Source organism: Carettochelys insculpta, chromosome 7 (genome assembly GCF_033958435.1).
Source record: "Carettochelys insculpta isolate YL-2023 chromosome 7, ASM3395843v1, whole genome shotgun sequence".
In the NCBI taxonomy this organism is placed as follows: domain Eukaryota; kingdom Metazoa; phylum Chordata; order Testudines; family Carettochelyidae; genus Carettochelys; species Carettochelys insculpta.
The window spans coordinates 56296004-56311233 of NC_134143.1; the positions used below are offsets into that span (position 1 = coordinate 56296004).

Below are 15230 nucleotides of genomic sequence, written 5' to 3' on the forward strand. Positions count from 1 at the left end.
TGGGACAGAGTAGGAGTTGCCCCAGACCTTGCCTCCTCTAGGGCTGACCCCGCTTGCTCTGTTTCCTTTCTTCTTTCCCTCCTGCTATAAGAAATTCCTTCTCCTACCGGAGAAATCTTCCTAACAATAGTTCCAATTTTGATGAATTAGCATGTTCAGACAAAAAACGTCAAAAAAATTCCCAGCCAGCTCTATTTAGGAGTACAAGTACCATCGCATAATGCCTTCCAGAACTCCCAAGGCACTCAAGGGCAGCAAACATGTTGATAATGCCACTTAAAGAACTGCAACACACTATGTTGTTCACCACAAGCCAGCCGTGTTGCCTGGTTCAGAGGCGGGGACCACAGCTTCACCTTTAGATTGAACAATCACAGCTGCAGATGTAGCCGGCTTTGTGGCTCTCTATATCCTTCTGTGCCTGGCACACCTAAACAATCTAGCCCCACTTAGTAAACTGAGCGTCTCCAAACCTCTAAGTTGTCTCCCATCCACTAATAAATTGGATATGTGGCAAGTCAACTAACCTATTCTGAGCACCAAAAAGCGGCACATCTGGCAATGACATCACTGCATTTAATCATTAAAGCGTCCAGCATACTTTTCCAAGGTTGGATGTTTGTTCTGGCATCCCAGCCAACACCCAGCATAGTTACAGAGATGTATCTAAAAGTCCCCATGCCACTCTTAGTTTGATACAGAATTTTCTTTGTATCTTGTTCTAAATGGTTGTGGGACACTGCTCAACAACTGCCTTATTCCTCAGCAGAGGTGGAGGCAGAGAAGTGGTAGGTGAAGTGATTCCTGCACACATACATCCGGCCTATGGTATTCAGTTGCATTTGGACAGGATGTGCCATGGTAAGGGCACCTCTTCCCTGGGCATACATGTGCAGCTGTTCTTCTGATATGCCCTTAAGCAAAAAGGGCCCCATCTCATGAAAGTGCCATCATTCCATAGCTTTGAAGATCTGTGGTCTGCAGTTTGGGCATGTTTTCTACATGCACCTCCTTTTCTCCCCACTAGTATTAAACACACAAAGGGAGGAAGTAGTAGGCAATGGAGCAGCCAGCTGCTAAGTAACTGTGTGATTTGTCTGTGACTGTCAAGCCCAGTCATTCCACACTTATGACCCAGGCCTTTCAAAATCATGGGGCTGGCTTTAGGATTTTGAAAATAATATTTGGGTTATTTTTGCCTCCTTTGGAGTCATAATTGAACTGTTCTCTACAGTCCAAAGGACAGAAGTTTTACTTTTCCACCTCTTCCAATTAGTTATGAGAATCCAGGAGCTGGGACTTTAAAAAAATACAAATGCTGTGAGACTTCCAAAGAACAGTGGGAGCTGGTGATACCACAGGAGCCAGAAAATTAAGCTTGCGGCTCCTGGGGAAGAGTAAGGAGAGGATAGTCTCCAACTCCATCTCCTGAAGCTCCCACCATCACTAAACGCTTGACTTCTTGCATCTGCCAACACATCCCTCTTGTTTCTACTACATGTTGAACCTCCTCCATTAGGCACCTTTGGATCTGACCAGTGTAAACAAACTTTATGGGACCACGGGAAACTTGGCCATATCCATGATAAGTGGCTGTCCAGCTAACTGAAATAATGACAGATTACGCATGCTACCAGATGAGAGAGATCCAGATTATAGTTGTTCAACCTGCAGTAGCAGTTTGTTCCACTTTGCCCCGCAGAAAGCAAAGGAATTTCTGGTGGAACCCACTCTTCCAAAAATAATCCCCACCCCAAAATGGATGTTGTGGGGAGGGAGGGATACTGGAGCTGGAAAATCCTTTTTACCTAGGCAAGGTCTCAGCATAGGTTGGAGCTATTCCTGTTTGTTAAAAGGGTTCTCTTATAATTTCCCACCCTCCACCACAGAAGCACCATCCTATCCCTTACATCAACCAGACAATAAAGGAAAGTCCTTAAAATTAAAGAGTTCTGTCTTCAAAGAAGGTACTTACATAAACAACAATAATTTAGGCCATGGGTGGCTTGTGGCCCGTGTTCCCTGTAAACTGAGTGCTTAGGCAGCCACCCTGAAAAGATTCAAATGCTGCCCAGCTGATCACAGTGCCTGCAACAAGCAGCATGTGGTTCTCTGGGTGGTGCACATGGACATGTGCCTTGGTAAACATAACAAAATTTATTTTGCACACAAATGGAAAAAATTAGAGGGACTGTTGTTTATGACCCTGGCTAGGGGATGCTAGTCCCTCAGCCACAACCCTTCTGCATGAGGCTCCTCTCCATCCAGGCACCCCAATACCCAGTGTCCCCCGCCACAGCCTCCACTCTAAGCTGGTTAGTGCCCGCAGTCACTTCTCCAGCCCCAGAGCAACAGGAAGGGGACCATGCAGTCGTGCCACCGCAGCCGCCCCAGCACCGGGAAGGCAGGGGTTGCGGCTCTAGCCCCTGCAGCTCAGTGGCACAGCCAAAGCAGGGCCATGCTGTGACCCTACTCTAGACCAGGATACGTGAGGCAGAGTATAAAATTAAACAAAGGACATCTTAGGCTGCAGATAAGGAAATATTTGGTAACAATGAGACCCACTCCTAAGGAATATGGAAGAAGACACTGTTCTTATCTTAAAATGGGTGGATCAACAGACTGAAACAACAAAGGATATACTAGCCGACTCAATAGATGTTTTCTAGCTCTATTTTCTTATAACTGCATATTTTTATAAGAAACAAGATTAGACAAAGGCATGATCTGCTCTCTACCTTTGGGAGTCCTTACCGTCTGAAATCTGCACACAGAAATTTCAAATTGCTCTGCACACAGTAAGGCATATGCGCTTATGGACATTTACGGATACAAAAGTTGCAGTTGTACATAGAGAAGTAGCAGCTGCTTGTTGATACAAAATACTCATACTGGAAAAACAGGTGACAATAAATTCAAGCATATGCAAGTACAGTATTAAGCAAATAACTTGTGAATTGCCAACAGCTGTTCCACAGACCGCACCCTGTTTGCCACAGGTATTAAAGAATGACACCCACCCTAATTTAAACGCGTATACACACTCTCTCAGCTTCTGTGTTTGTCTAGACCAGGCAGACAATTGGTACGGTAAACATGAATTACTCGGCCATCCTTTTTAAAACAGACATGCACACATAAAGGAAAACAAGCCCAGGAGAGAGGTTGTGAAATTTGTGGTCTAATTTTATTCTATCATTTTATAAAAAGATTTCAAAGGAGACTGAAAGAAGAGAAATTTTGTTACTAAATCTTATTAATGGGTGATGTGTTGAGAAAAGTATACCATATCCCAGAACTACACAGAAAGGAAGTAAATTGTGTCCCCATACTGGGAGTAATATTGAAGGATGGAGGACAGTCATCTTACTTTTCTCCCGTAACAGTGATTTATCATTACATCTTTAAAGACTGTAGCTTTGATAAATGTTATCTTCCTTTCTGTTCAATTACATCTTTTTCATATCTATAATACCAAGAAAGAATGCATCTAAAATAGAGCACTGTTGCCCTCTGAAATACTTAAGCTTATCACGGTACCTTTCTACTCTGATGTCATCTCTTGCCTCATCTGAGGTGGCCTTGGTTGTTACAGCTATAGCATCCTTTTCAGGTACAGGAAGGAGAGAATGACAGGGTTCAGGGAATTTGCTGAGATTATGGAAAAAGCAGTGATATGATTAGTTAGTGGTAAAGTGACTCTCAGTTGATATTCTTTTGAATTAACATATATGTTCATATTAGAAATTCAGAATAACAACAGAAGAGAAAAAATTTCATTTACTGTTTTTAAAATAAAAACCATGTTTGAGTCAGTCTTGATGATAAAAGCTACACATATGAATTCCTACCTCAGTACACGGACAGTATACAATTGCAAGTTACAATTACAATATCTTTGGATGTATATTACCAAATAAGGACATTATTAACATAATTAACATTTTTACTCCCTCTTCTCTCTATATATATTCATCTTTTTTTCTGTTTTCTAATTAGATTATAAACTCTCTGGGAGCAGGAACTCTATTTTTGTCCTGGAGCTGTACTGTCACTAGCACAATAAAGCACTGTCCCATGGACATAGAACTATTTTGAGTAACCGTGGGTCTTAGATTACTGAAGTTAGAGTACTCAAGGTTGTGAGGGAGCTGGTTTTTTTAACTTTCAGCTTGCAGTCTGCAATGAAAAACACCGCAAGCTCAAATTTTCAACTAAAGATAAGAACTATCACACCTATGTAAGGTTTCTCAGTATAATTCGCTTCCCTAACCTTAGCAGCGCACTGTGAAAAGTGGAGTCATTACAGAATCACTACAGAGGAGTTCCAAGGACTGGAAAGGTCAATGGATCTGTTGCAGTGGATCTCTTCACAAGTCCCCAGAATTTCTTCCACTTAGACTAAATTTTGGTTAAAAGTCAATGGGCGCCATGCCCAGCTCAAAATCTGCACTGCGAACAGATTAATTTGTAAAATGTAACCCTTTGCAACCCTAGTACAATGACAACTCTAGCAAAATTAATTTAAAATAAGTACCTTTCTGTAGGTATTCCTTCAGTAGTCATGTCCAGAAGTTCACTGATTTGCTGTTTCTTAGATTCAGTGACTGAAGGGATTGGTACCTTCCCTTCAGAATCCAGAGATGAGCTTTTGTGTTCTGAATGCACCTTGCTCCATTGATTTGCAGAAGTAATGTTAAAATCTTTACTTACAAAATCCTCTTCTGATGCCAACCCTGTAGCAGTTTCTGAGTAATGTTTTTTTGGATCTGCCCCTTGAGCTTGAATGCTTGGTTGCAAAGCTGTGTCATCTTCACCAATGAATTCTGTCCTCCTAATACCAGTTTCAGGGGTGTCTCCACGTAGTTCAGTGCCACATACAGACTCCTGTGCCTCTCCTATGCTGAGTATGGTGTCACTTTGTTCCTTTAAATCCACCTTAATCACACTGCTGGGTTCAAGTTTAAAGTCATCGTGAGAACAATCATCATGGCTTAGGTCATTTTTTAAGTCATCTATTAACCCATACATTGTTGCTTCTTTTCCCTGCTGTGGATCTTGAACAGTTCCGAATATTTCCAAGGATTTTCTGCTTCCCAAAGCATCCAGCGTCAAACATGTGTCATCCTGAGACTTAATTTCATGCACAAGATTCATGCAAGTGGATTTCTCTTGACTTTCACCAGGCAACATATGAATATCATCCCTTTTTACTTCAGCTTCAAAGATAGCTCCTTGGACAATTGTTGATGCTGACATGTTCCAGGTGCCACTGATGGGGCTTAGGTCACAGTCTTCAATTTTCTTCCACTCATTTGGCAGAAAGTCCTGATGTTGATTTTCATAACATATTAAATCTTCTGATTCTGCATGACATGGTAACATTAAATTGCATTGCTCTGTCTCTGGGATGGCAGCCTTTTTGAAATCACCCTTCGCAACAGCGCCTGTATCTTCTGAAGTGGGCTGGTCCTGATTATCATATGATGCAGTTACGTTCACAGTTGCAGCCCCATCAGATGAAACACATTCCAGCTTTTCTATCTCTTGGCCCACAGGATCTCTAACATTCACACTGCTAGCATGTGTCCCTTCCTCTCTGTCCATCTGACTGATTTTTGAGCTCTCAGTTTTGTTGTCCAGATCTTCTAAATTCATAAGAGGCAGCGCAACAGATTTACAATCATGCAGTTCAGATACTTTCTCTTCTGAAAAGGTTCCTGGCTGTTTATGTTCCTCAGTTTCTGGAAGCTTTGGTTCTCTCAGTATGTCTTCTTGCTGTGCTGACTTCTCTTTTGGCACTTTACAAAAAATCTCAGAATCCAAAGGCAATTCTTGTCTCTCTATTCGGGAGTCACTGTCTTGTCCTGCATTACTGATGCTTCCATTAACACCTTTGGCTGTTGTGTGAGGTTCTGAAAAGTTCTCGTCACTTTGCAGACCTGGTGTACCTTTAACAACTGGACTCCGCTTACTGGCTGCATAAATCTCAGAGGAAAATTGTAGTTCAGCATTCAGAGCATCACGTACAGTTTTCTCAAATATTTTGCTGATGTGCTCCCTGAAATCAGGAAAGCTGGAACCAGCGGCAAAGGTCTTGAAACTCAGAACATCATTCTCCTTTTCATACTTTTCTGCAGACTGTTTGGAAATATTTTTATTTGTCTTGGTTACGCTATTATCCTCTTTCAAAACACTTTCAGTTTTCTCAGCACTTCCAGAGTTTTCTGAGATCTTGCTGTACGTGTCATCTATACAGGTATGTGTTGCAATTTCCTCAGTACATCTTTCTTGTTTACCAGCAGATGAAAGACTCTGCAGGCTCTCTCCTAAGCTAGGAAGACTGAGCAGTGGCTCCGTTGAACTGTCACTCTGCTGTGCTTTGAAGTTTACATCACTTTTTGCTTCTTTATTTTTAATTGCAGAAATCTCCTTCTGCAGCTTCTCTAAATTAAATTGTGATAAGTTTCCTGCAGACGGCCCTGCAGGTGAAGTACTCTCTTCCTCACCCAGGAATTTTTGGTCAGGAATATTCATTTCTTTCACAGTATTTTCTGCAGCATTATTTTCTAAAATTCCTACTTCCGTACTGTTTTGATCAACTGTGCTTATTATGCCTGCTGCAATGTCTTTTAAATGCAGAGGTGTAGTAACATCAGCTGTATTCTGCAAATTAGAAGCAGCTTTTAAGACATTTTCACATGTTTTAACAACTAGCTTATTATTTAGTAACTCACCCACAATACTGTCATCGTTACAGTTTTCAGGTTGCTGGCTAGTTTCATTATGATGATCCAATGCAAAGGTCGATGTTGAAAGAATTGCGATGTCTTCTGTGTCAGAGCTATCAGGTAAATGATCCTTCTCATTTTTTTTAATGCAGTTTAATGTATATGAAGCATTGTTGGGTGCCACTTCCCTGTATTCTTGTGATTCAGAAGGATATTCCTTTGTACCTGAATTTGCATCAACTTTCTGATTGCTTGTCTCTGTGATAGAAGAATCTCTTTCAAAATTCATTTTTATATTTTCAACTTTGGGGATGATTTCACTGTCTGAAGTCACATTCTTTTCTGTTTCTAGAACTGAGCCTTCCACCAATGACTGTGTTTCTTCTTGGTTTGCTGAACGAGATATCTGAGCATCGTTCTTGACTTCTTCATACGTATTTTCCTCAGCATCATCATAACATATTATTTCAATATCAGTTACAGAAGTCTGTGGTAAGTCAGTGACATGTATTGAATTCTGTGCCCCTGGAATACTGTCAATAGCATCAGTATTGCTTGCATTAATATTGTCTGCTATTTCACATATGACATTTGGGTGTTCGTTTATATCAGATTCCTTTGAAACTGCATCATCTTGACATGCTTCTTCATGATTGACTGAGATCAAAGGATAATTCTCCTGCTTGGGCTTGCTTGAGATCTGCCTACTGAAAGAATTTTCTTCTGCCTCTAGGTCACTTTTATTTTGCTGAGTGTAGTCTTGCAAAGTAGCTACCATCAGATCAGAACTATTCTGCAAATGCTCAGTGTTGCAGACATTCCCCTCCATGGAAGCACTACTTTCATTTGCGTCTTCCCCTGGTACTGCATCGGGATTATAGTTGATTGGTTCTGGCTCTAATACAGAAGGTGCTGTTTGAGTGCTGTTTTTAATGTCTAGAGGTGTGTCTGATTTGCTTCTGAATACATCCTGACATTCACTGGGATAACTTAGCTCCAATAAATGCTTGTTTTTCTGAACCATTTCTTTATGTTCCTTTTCTTCAGTACTTGTGACAGTTTTCAGATTGCTTTGGTCTTTGGGCTTTTCGAATCCTACACTTGAAACATGCTGTTGACTATTTCTGGCAGCAAAGTTCAAGCACTCTTTTTGCTCTGTTTGTGTTATTGAAACATCTGCTATTTCTTGCTTTTCTATAATGCAGCTTTTTGGCTTCTCTGGACAGCCATCCTTCTCATTCTTGGATGGCTGCTTATTCTCAGTTATGCAGCTATCATGTGATTCTTCTGAACTCCACTGCTTATTCTGGGGACCTAACTCTGCAGTATTTACCGATGCTTGAGAGATTTCAGAATGGGCCACTGGCATGCTTTTGTCACTTTTTGCAGCCATTTGTTCCTGTGGAACTTGCTTTGGTATGTCAGATATGTATTCTGTTTTCAGTGCCAAATCTTTTCCATCTGCACAGCTTTCCACTTCAGCTCTGCATTCCTCCTGCTTAAATACATTGTTTCCTTTAATGTCTACAGCACTACTTTGTTCAAAAACCTTTACAGGTACACACACAGCATTGCTATTAGGCACCTCTGCTATATGTCTGTTCCACTCTTTGCTCCCACAAATATGTGAGGCCTCCTGAATTTTTGCTCTATGTAGTGCAACACAGTCAGTAGTTCCTATCAATTCACGTAAGCCCTGATGTTCAAGTTCTAATTTGGGAGTTTGTGTATTTTCTTCAGACTCTTCATTGCTTTGAAACATTTCTTGATGCTTAGTTTTGCACTCTCGAACAACTTCTCTAGCAAATGTGTGTTCCCAGGTTTCATCTTGCTTAGTCTGCATAATATTACTGTTCTGAGAGTGCAGAAATGGTGATCCATGGTCATTAATTGAACAAACCTCTTCAGTCATTTTATAGCCTAGCAGGGCTAAAGTTTTGTCTTCTGCGTCCATATAAAAGCGATCAAAAGTCAGAGGGCATTCTTCCTTGATTAGCTGTGGAGTTTCCACAAGAGGAAAGCTGCATTCTGAAGACAAGTCCTGGGTGGCATTTGTTTTCCCGTTGTGCATTTGTTGCTCAGGTTCACATTGGAAAGAGAGTGGATTATCTTCAGCTGCTTTCAAGTTGCTCTCTGAATTCAGATGCTCTTCCACAGCTTTTTCATTTATACTACTTTTTAAAGTCTTGTCTGAAAAGTGGATTTCTTTGAAATCATCCCCCCAGTCTGCATCCTTTCTGTCCTGCTTGTTGCTATTATCAAAGTTCAAAAGCATCCCATCTGCCTCATTTAACCCTTCAGGTGATGCACTGGTTGCTATTACTTGTGCTTTCTCTGTTCTGTCCTTTCCCACAAAATAATCAGTTTTTTCTGCAGGTACTTTGATGTCAGTCTCTTTTAGATTTGGTTCTGTGGGTTTTCTCCCACAACTTAAATCTAATACATATTTTTCCAGTGCCAATCTTTCATGCACCATGGAATCTTCCTTGGTGGAATTTATAGCATTTTCTACATCAGAAAGAAGGCTATTTTCTACAGACCCAATATGAGCTCTTATTGATTCATTAATGCTGTGTTGATCTTTTGTGTTTTCAGATGTGAGACATGTTTTTTGCTCTCTTTTAAGCAACAGAGGCACACTGAAAGGCTCAGTGCTACCAAACAAATTCACCTCCTGAGGCTCTCTGTTAAAATCAGGTTCTGCTATTTCAGAAATTGATTTTTGTGCCTGACTTTTAACTGAATCTTGATGTTCACTCACAGACACAGATTCTCCTGGAGGCTCATCTGTCTTTGATTGGAGGACCAGGTCTAAAGGGTTAAAAGCCAAACCTGGTTTTAAAGTGCAGGCTGCTGATTGCTTCCCATTGTTGTCAGAGAGATGCAGGCTTGGATCATTCCTTTTAGCTGTGGATGTATCTCCTCTAAATAAATTGGTGACATCACTGAACTCAGGCTTATCTACCGAGCACGGAGCATTCACAACTGCTCCATATTTTTTACTGTCTGAGCCTCCTGTTGTGGGGTAATTTAGGATTAAGGTTTCCTCTTTCATTAACAGACCCTCTGTGCCATCTGTTTTCTGTCCATCGCACTGTACTACAGTCTGCTCCTTATGACCCACTTCCAAAAAGCCTGGCCCCAGCTTGGCCTCTGGAGAAGTAAAGTAATCTCCTGCTTCTTTACCCTGGGGCAATGAGACAACATGCGAGTCCCTCTTGTCATCCAGCTGTTCACTCTGCCATAATGCTTCTAATTCACATAAATTTGTTTGTGTAGCTCCTTGTGTCAAAGTAACTTCTGCAGAAGGACTCGCTTCTAAGCTTGTATTTTTTGGATCAGTCTCACTCTCTTTGATAGAAGAGGCAGCAACGTTGTCACTTTCTGGGCCAACATCCACAAATATAGCATCTGCTGCTCCTATTTCTTTGTCATTCCCAGCGTTTGGGGAAGGCACCGTTATAGCACTGTTTGGGGTTGGTAAGTAATCACTGCTGTCTGTGAGATCTGCTGCAACATATTCTTTGGCACATTCTGCTAAAGGCATTGACATAGGTAGGCTTCTCTCCTTCGCATCTGTAATCTGTTTTAGTAAGTCATAACCAGTTTGTGCTCCATGTTCTTGCAGAATATTACTTCGTGCTGTCACCTCTGCAGACGCTGCACATGAATTTGGATCGGATAAACCTTCAGCAGTGTGGCTACCGATGCCTTCATTACTGATGCTGCCAACAACGGAAATGTTTATTTGTTTCATATCAGCAAAGAAAGTGGAGCAAAATACAAAAACAGTTCATGCTACTGAGGTTTCAAAGTCATGCAGTACATGCATCAAAAATAGTCCAATCATCTGAGGAAGTGGGTCTTACCCACGAAAGCTCATGACCTCATATAATTGTTACAGGACTGCTTGCCATGCATTGAAAAGTTGATAATCTGCTTTCAAGAGGCAAGATATCAGAGGCCACATTCTCTAGTGAGCCAAAAACTCATTACATTGACCTATTCTTCCTCAACCTTGTCTACTATCTTGCCTCACATTTTTTGTAACCTCTCCACAGTTTTGGAATTAACAATTTAATTCCTATACTAAAGATGTGTATTTTTCCCTTCCAAAATGGCAACAGAAAAACACGAAAAATAAATTACAAAATAAGTAATTGGCCTTCTAGCATAGGCCTACCAGTAGAGCTGGAAGTGTTTCTTCAGAGTTCAAGGACCTGATGTCCCTGAGCATCATCATTATTTTGTTGTGCTTTTCTTAATCTTATTCAGTTAAGCAATAAGGGCCCCATCTGTTAAATACTTACTTCTGGTGGGTGTGGTGCTAACTACTGTGAGTACAGCAGTCCCATTAATTTAACTGGAATTAGGCTAGTAATAAGTGCTTGCACCTGGTAATAAGAGGTTGTAAAATCTGGCCTTAAGACATCATTGTGTTACTGCATAAAACTGCATTTAAGTACAGTTGAAGCTAGTCAGAACATACCCACACACAAAGCAGCATTGTCATGCAATAATACATGCTTTGTCTGGCCTTTTTGATATGTCGTTGAAATATAAGCGATAACTGCTTGCAGTAGTTGCAAGTTGCCCCCTCAGAGAAAGGTTGAGAACAAAGAAATGAAGAGAAAAAGTCTGAGAGTGTATGGGTTGTGGGGGCGGGTATACGATGTGATCTACAATTTATCTCCATCTTCATATCTCTGGAAAAACACTAACAAGGCACCACAAATTTCAAGATGCTGGAAATGACTGGAAAGGTATGCACTGGTGAAAAGACTTGGTGCAGAGAGGAGGGAAAAAACCAACTTTTTATATCTACCAGAAACATGGTCATAATGAATCCTGAGGTAGTGGGACCCAGTTTATAGTACCTAAAAGGGTATACTGTACATAACATACTCAAAGCATTGGACAAACATTTGGCTTCCTCTGAAATGCTGAGCATCTTTTGCAAGGATGGGCATATATTGGTACTGTCCAGGTTTTCCCAGGATCATTCCTTTCTGGAGATGGATATCTAGGAAATCTGACGAAGCCGGTCTTTGCCCATGAAAGCTTACACTCCAAAATAACTGTTAGTCTATAAGGAGCCACAGGACTTCATGCTGTTTTTGGGAAATCTGTAATAGTGCTTAGTATACATTACAAACATTCCAGTTTTATATATTCAGGATCATCTGGGTTGTCCTGTTTTTTGTACTTCAGAAGTGGCAACCCTGAATGGACCCTAATTATTGCAATAACTGTGATGCATATTATCATCTCCATTGTGCACATGGAAGAACCCAGGCAGAGAGGGTAAGTGACTTATTCAGAATCACACACTGAGTCAGTACCAAAACAGGTTAGAACTCATTACTGTCTAGTTTTTATGACTACAGTTAGTTCACAACTAAGCCACGCAGAACTTCAAGTGACTAATGAAATAGAATGAAAACCTCCGATTGTTGTAATGCACTAGAATGTGCAACATGCTATTGCAGTTGTAATAAAAATCTCTCTTTATATTGTGAAACTATACTGAAGGGCAAATGACTTCCCCAGTCAAGTTCCAGGATACTACCTTATTCCTCAAACTACAAAATTGTTTCCAAAACTCCCCCAAGATTTGTTTTTGAGACTCGTTTCTTTGCAAGGCTCAACTTTAAATGGTCAGCCACCTGAATTTCCATGTCCTAGAGATGAACTACAAGCCTAAAGTAAAATCTCAGTCAAGACCAGAAATATGTGCTTAATTCTATTAATCAAGCTTTAGGGAATTAATGAATGTTAATTTACAAACTGAATTGATAACTTTACAGCTACAGTTACACTACTGCGATCTGTCAACAGAAGTCACTGTCAAAAGAGATTTCCCAACAAAACTTCTACTGACAGACTGCGGCCACACACAAAAGCAAATTGGAAAAGAGCTCTGCTCTGCTGACAGAGCAGCCGGACTGCCTGACTGCTCTCTTCACAAAACAGGGACCTGAAAGCACAGCAGACAGGGCTACCCATTGTTGTGGGCTGGGTCTACACGGACCTGTAGTGCTGGCAGCTTCATGGAAATGAGCAGTCTCATAATTGCAAGTGGCTGTTCATTAGCATAATCACACAGCTCATTAGCATAGCACACAAGATCTCCCTACTGGCAGAGGCTGCTGCCGGCAGTAAACAGGTTGTGTAGACGTGCCTCTGTCAGAAACACGCCCCTCCCACCCCAGTTTTCCTGACAGAGGCACATCTACATGGCCTGTTTACTGCCAGCAGCACCCTCTGCCAGCAGGGAGATCTCACGCGCCTATGCTTATTAGCTGTGCAATTATGCTAATAAGCAGTCACTTGCAATTGCGAGACTGCTCATTTTCATGAAGCTGCCAGCACTACAGGTCCATGTAGACCCAGACGGGGATGCCCTGTCTGTCATGAGAAGCCTCCTGGGAGCATTTACACTGTTTTTTTGGCAGCATTCTGCCTCACACTGCTGGCAAAAGTGTTGTATTTTGTCAAGATACTGTAGACAAATCCCATTTTGTGTGTGCACACCCCACAAGTTTTGTCGACAAAACTGTGTTTTTTCTGACAAAACTCACTAGTATAACCGTGTGCTTCTGAATTTTAACCTAGCTTTTAAAAAGTTATTTCCTCCACTCTGACATACACCTGGCACTTTTCAGCTCTCTGAAAACACCTCAGAATGTATCATTCAGTGACATTTATAGCAATATGAATGGCAATGAGGTATCTGGTATGCATGATCTCACAAAATGATCCCTTCAGCAAACCATGATATGCAAATAGGAGTTCACTAAGGAAGGGAAATAATTTCAAATCACAAGTTTATTTCTGTGCTAAATGCACCTCACTGCCTGGCTGTGGGCGCTGGGGCAGCCACCACATATCTGGGATTAAATCTATTTTCATTTTAGCTTTTTGCTCCTTTAGCAGTTCACCTCCTCCTTAAAGAGCTTATTTCACGCAAGTCAATATATCTAGGGCCCAGTCTGCACCTCAGCCTGAGGTTAGCCTAACTACGTAGCTCTGAGGTGGCAAAAATTTACCCCCACCTGCTCAATGGGGACTACTCAAATGCTTCAAGTTAAGCATATGCTTGAGTGTTTGCAGCATTTAGCCTAAAGTTTTGAATACATAAGAGTTATCCTGAAATTATAGTCTCAAATAATTATAGTCTTAATTCTTTTGTGACTAAAATTATTTAAAATTTGTTTGCATAAGACAGAAGTGCAGAGCACAGAAATATAGCTTGCATGAAGTCTAACATTTAAAGAACCCTATGATTACAAAAGTTAAAGGTATTCAGCCTACTACATTGTTTGGCTCATGCTGTATGACACAAGAGGACTGCTTTGTAATTTATTAAACGCTCCATGCTGACCTTCTGGTTGGGATATGTACTGTACATCTATATTGGATTAAATATTGCAATGTTTACTGTCTGATTACATGGGGATTAAATCAACTAGGCAAGTGGAAAAACAAGAGGAAAGGTGAACCAAAGGCTCAGGAGGAGACACTCCTTGGTAAGAACATCAGATTGGTAAGAGACAATACACAAACTATTTGCTGTGTAGTTCTACCTACTGACTCCAGCCAAGTTACAAAACCTGTTTTATCACCTGCAGCATTCCAATGGTGACAAAAGAAGGGTTTGGGAAAGCTTAGGTTATATCTATACTACACCAGAAGGTTGACCCACTCAGGGTCAATCTTCCAGAGTTCAATTTCGCGTGTCTAGAGTAGACATGCGAAATTGACCTCTCAGGGGTTGCAGTTGACCCCGTACTCCTGGCGAGACACAAGGAGTAAGGGATGATGATGAAAGCAACTCTCCCATGGACCTTCCTCATTATAGACAGCCAAGTTAGCCGAGTGCAGATATGTTGATTTTCACTATGCAATTGCTGTAGATAGAATTACATATCTGTGGTAAACTTACTTTGCCTAGTGCAGAGGTAGCTTTAGTTAACAAGAAATAATTTATAAAGTAAACAGCATGCTCATGATGATACATTCTCTGTCATAGGAACTGGTCTCCAGTCTGTGTGAAACAGCCTGAGAGACACAGGAAATGTGGCACTCAGGATGCATGGCAACTTGAAACCTCCAACTGACACTTAGCTCTTTATAGCACAGGGCCGATCTCCAAACTGTACAGATCCCACAGGATTTTGCTGGGTCACTGAGGACTGGCATGAGGCTAAGGTCATACATCCACAAGCCTTCTTCCTCAGCATTTGCTCTGGGACTCTGCTAGGAGGCTTTAAAGTAGCATCCACCAACTAAGACCTCCCTTGGCCATGGCTGCTACTGAGGTTTTCCTAAAGAGAGAATCTTGATCTGTATTACCTTTCGTGGTCAAACTTCTTAGGGCTCACAGAGGTAGGATGAGTATCCTGACCCTCCACCTAATAGCTCAACCTGCCCACTGTCCTCTGCCTGTGTACTGATTTCAAACTTGAGAGGATTGTACAATGGAGATGTGAGCAGAGA

At 41.3% G+C, this 15230-nt stretch overlaps 1 protein-coding gene across 4 annotated transcripts in view; it reads right to left on the minus strand.

Annotated features, from left to right (window-relative positions):
- TACC2 (transforming acidic coiled-coil containing protein 2) overlaps positions 1 to 15230 on the minus strand; it is a 200898-nt gene that overhangs the window by 142177 nt on the left and 43491 nt on the right. For 3 of the 4 annotated variants that reach the window (XM_075000515.1, XM_075000516.1, XM_075000514.1), the window contains exons 6-7: positions 4538 to 10456; positions 3541 to 3651 (exon numbers count right to left, since the gene is read on the minus strand). The exons of the other annotated variant lie outside the window; for it this stretch is intronic. In XM_075000515.1, coding sequence (XP_074856616.1) covers positions 3541 to 3651; positions 4538 to 10456 — 6030 coding nt within the window. The remainder of the gene's footprint in view (positions 1 to 3540; positions 3652 to 4537; positions 10457 to 15230) is intronic. 4 annotated transcript variants of the gene reach the window in all.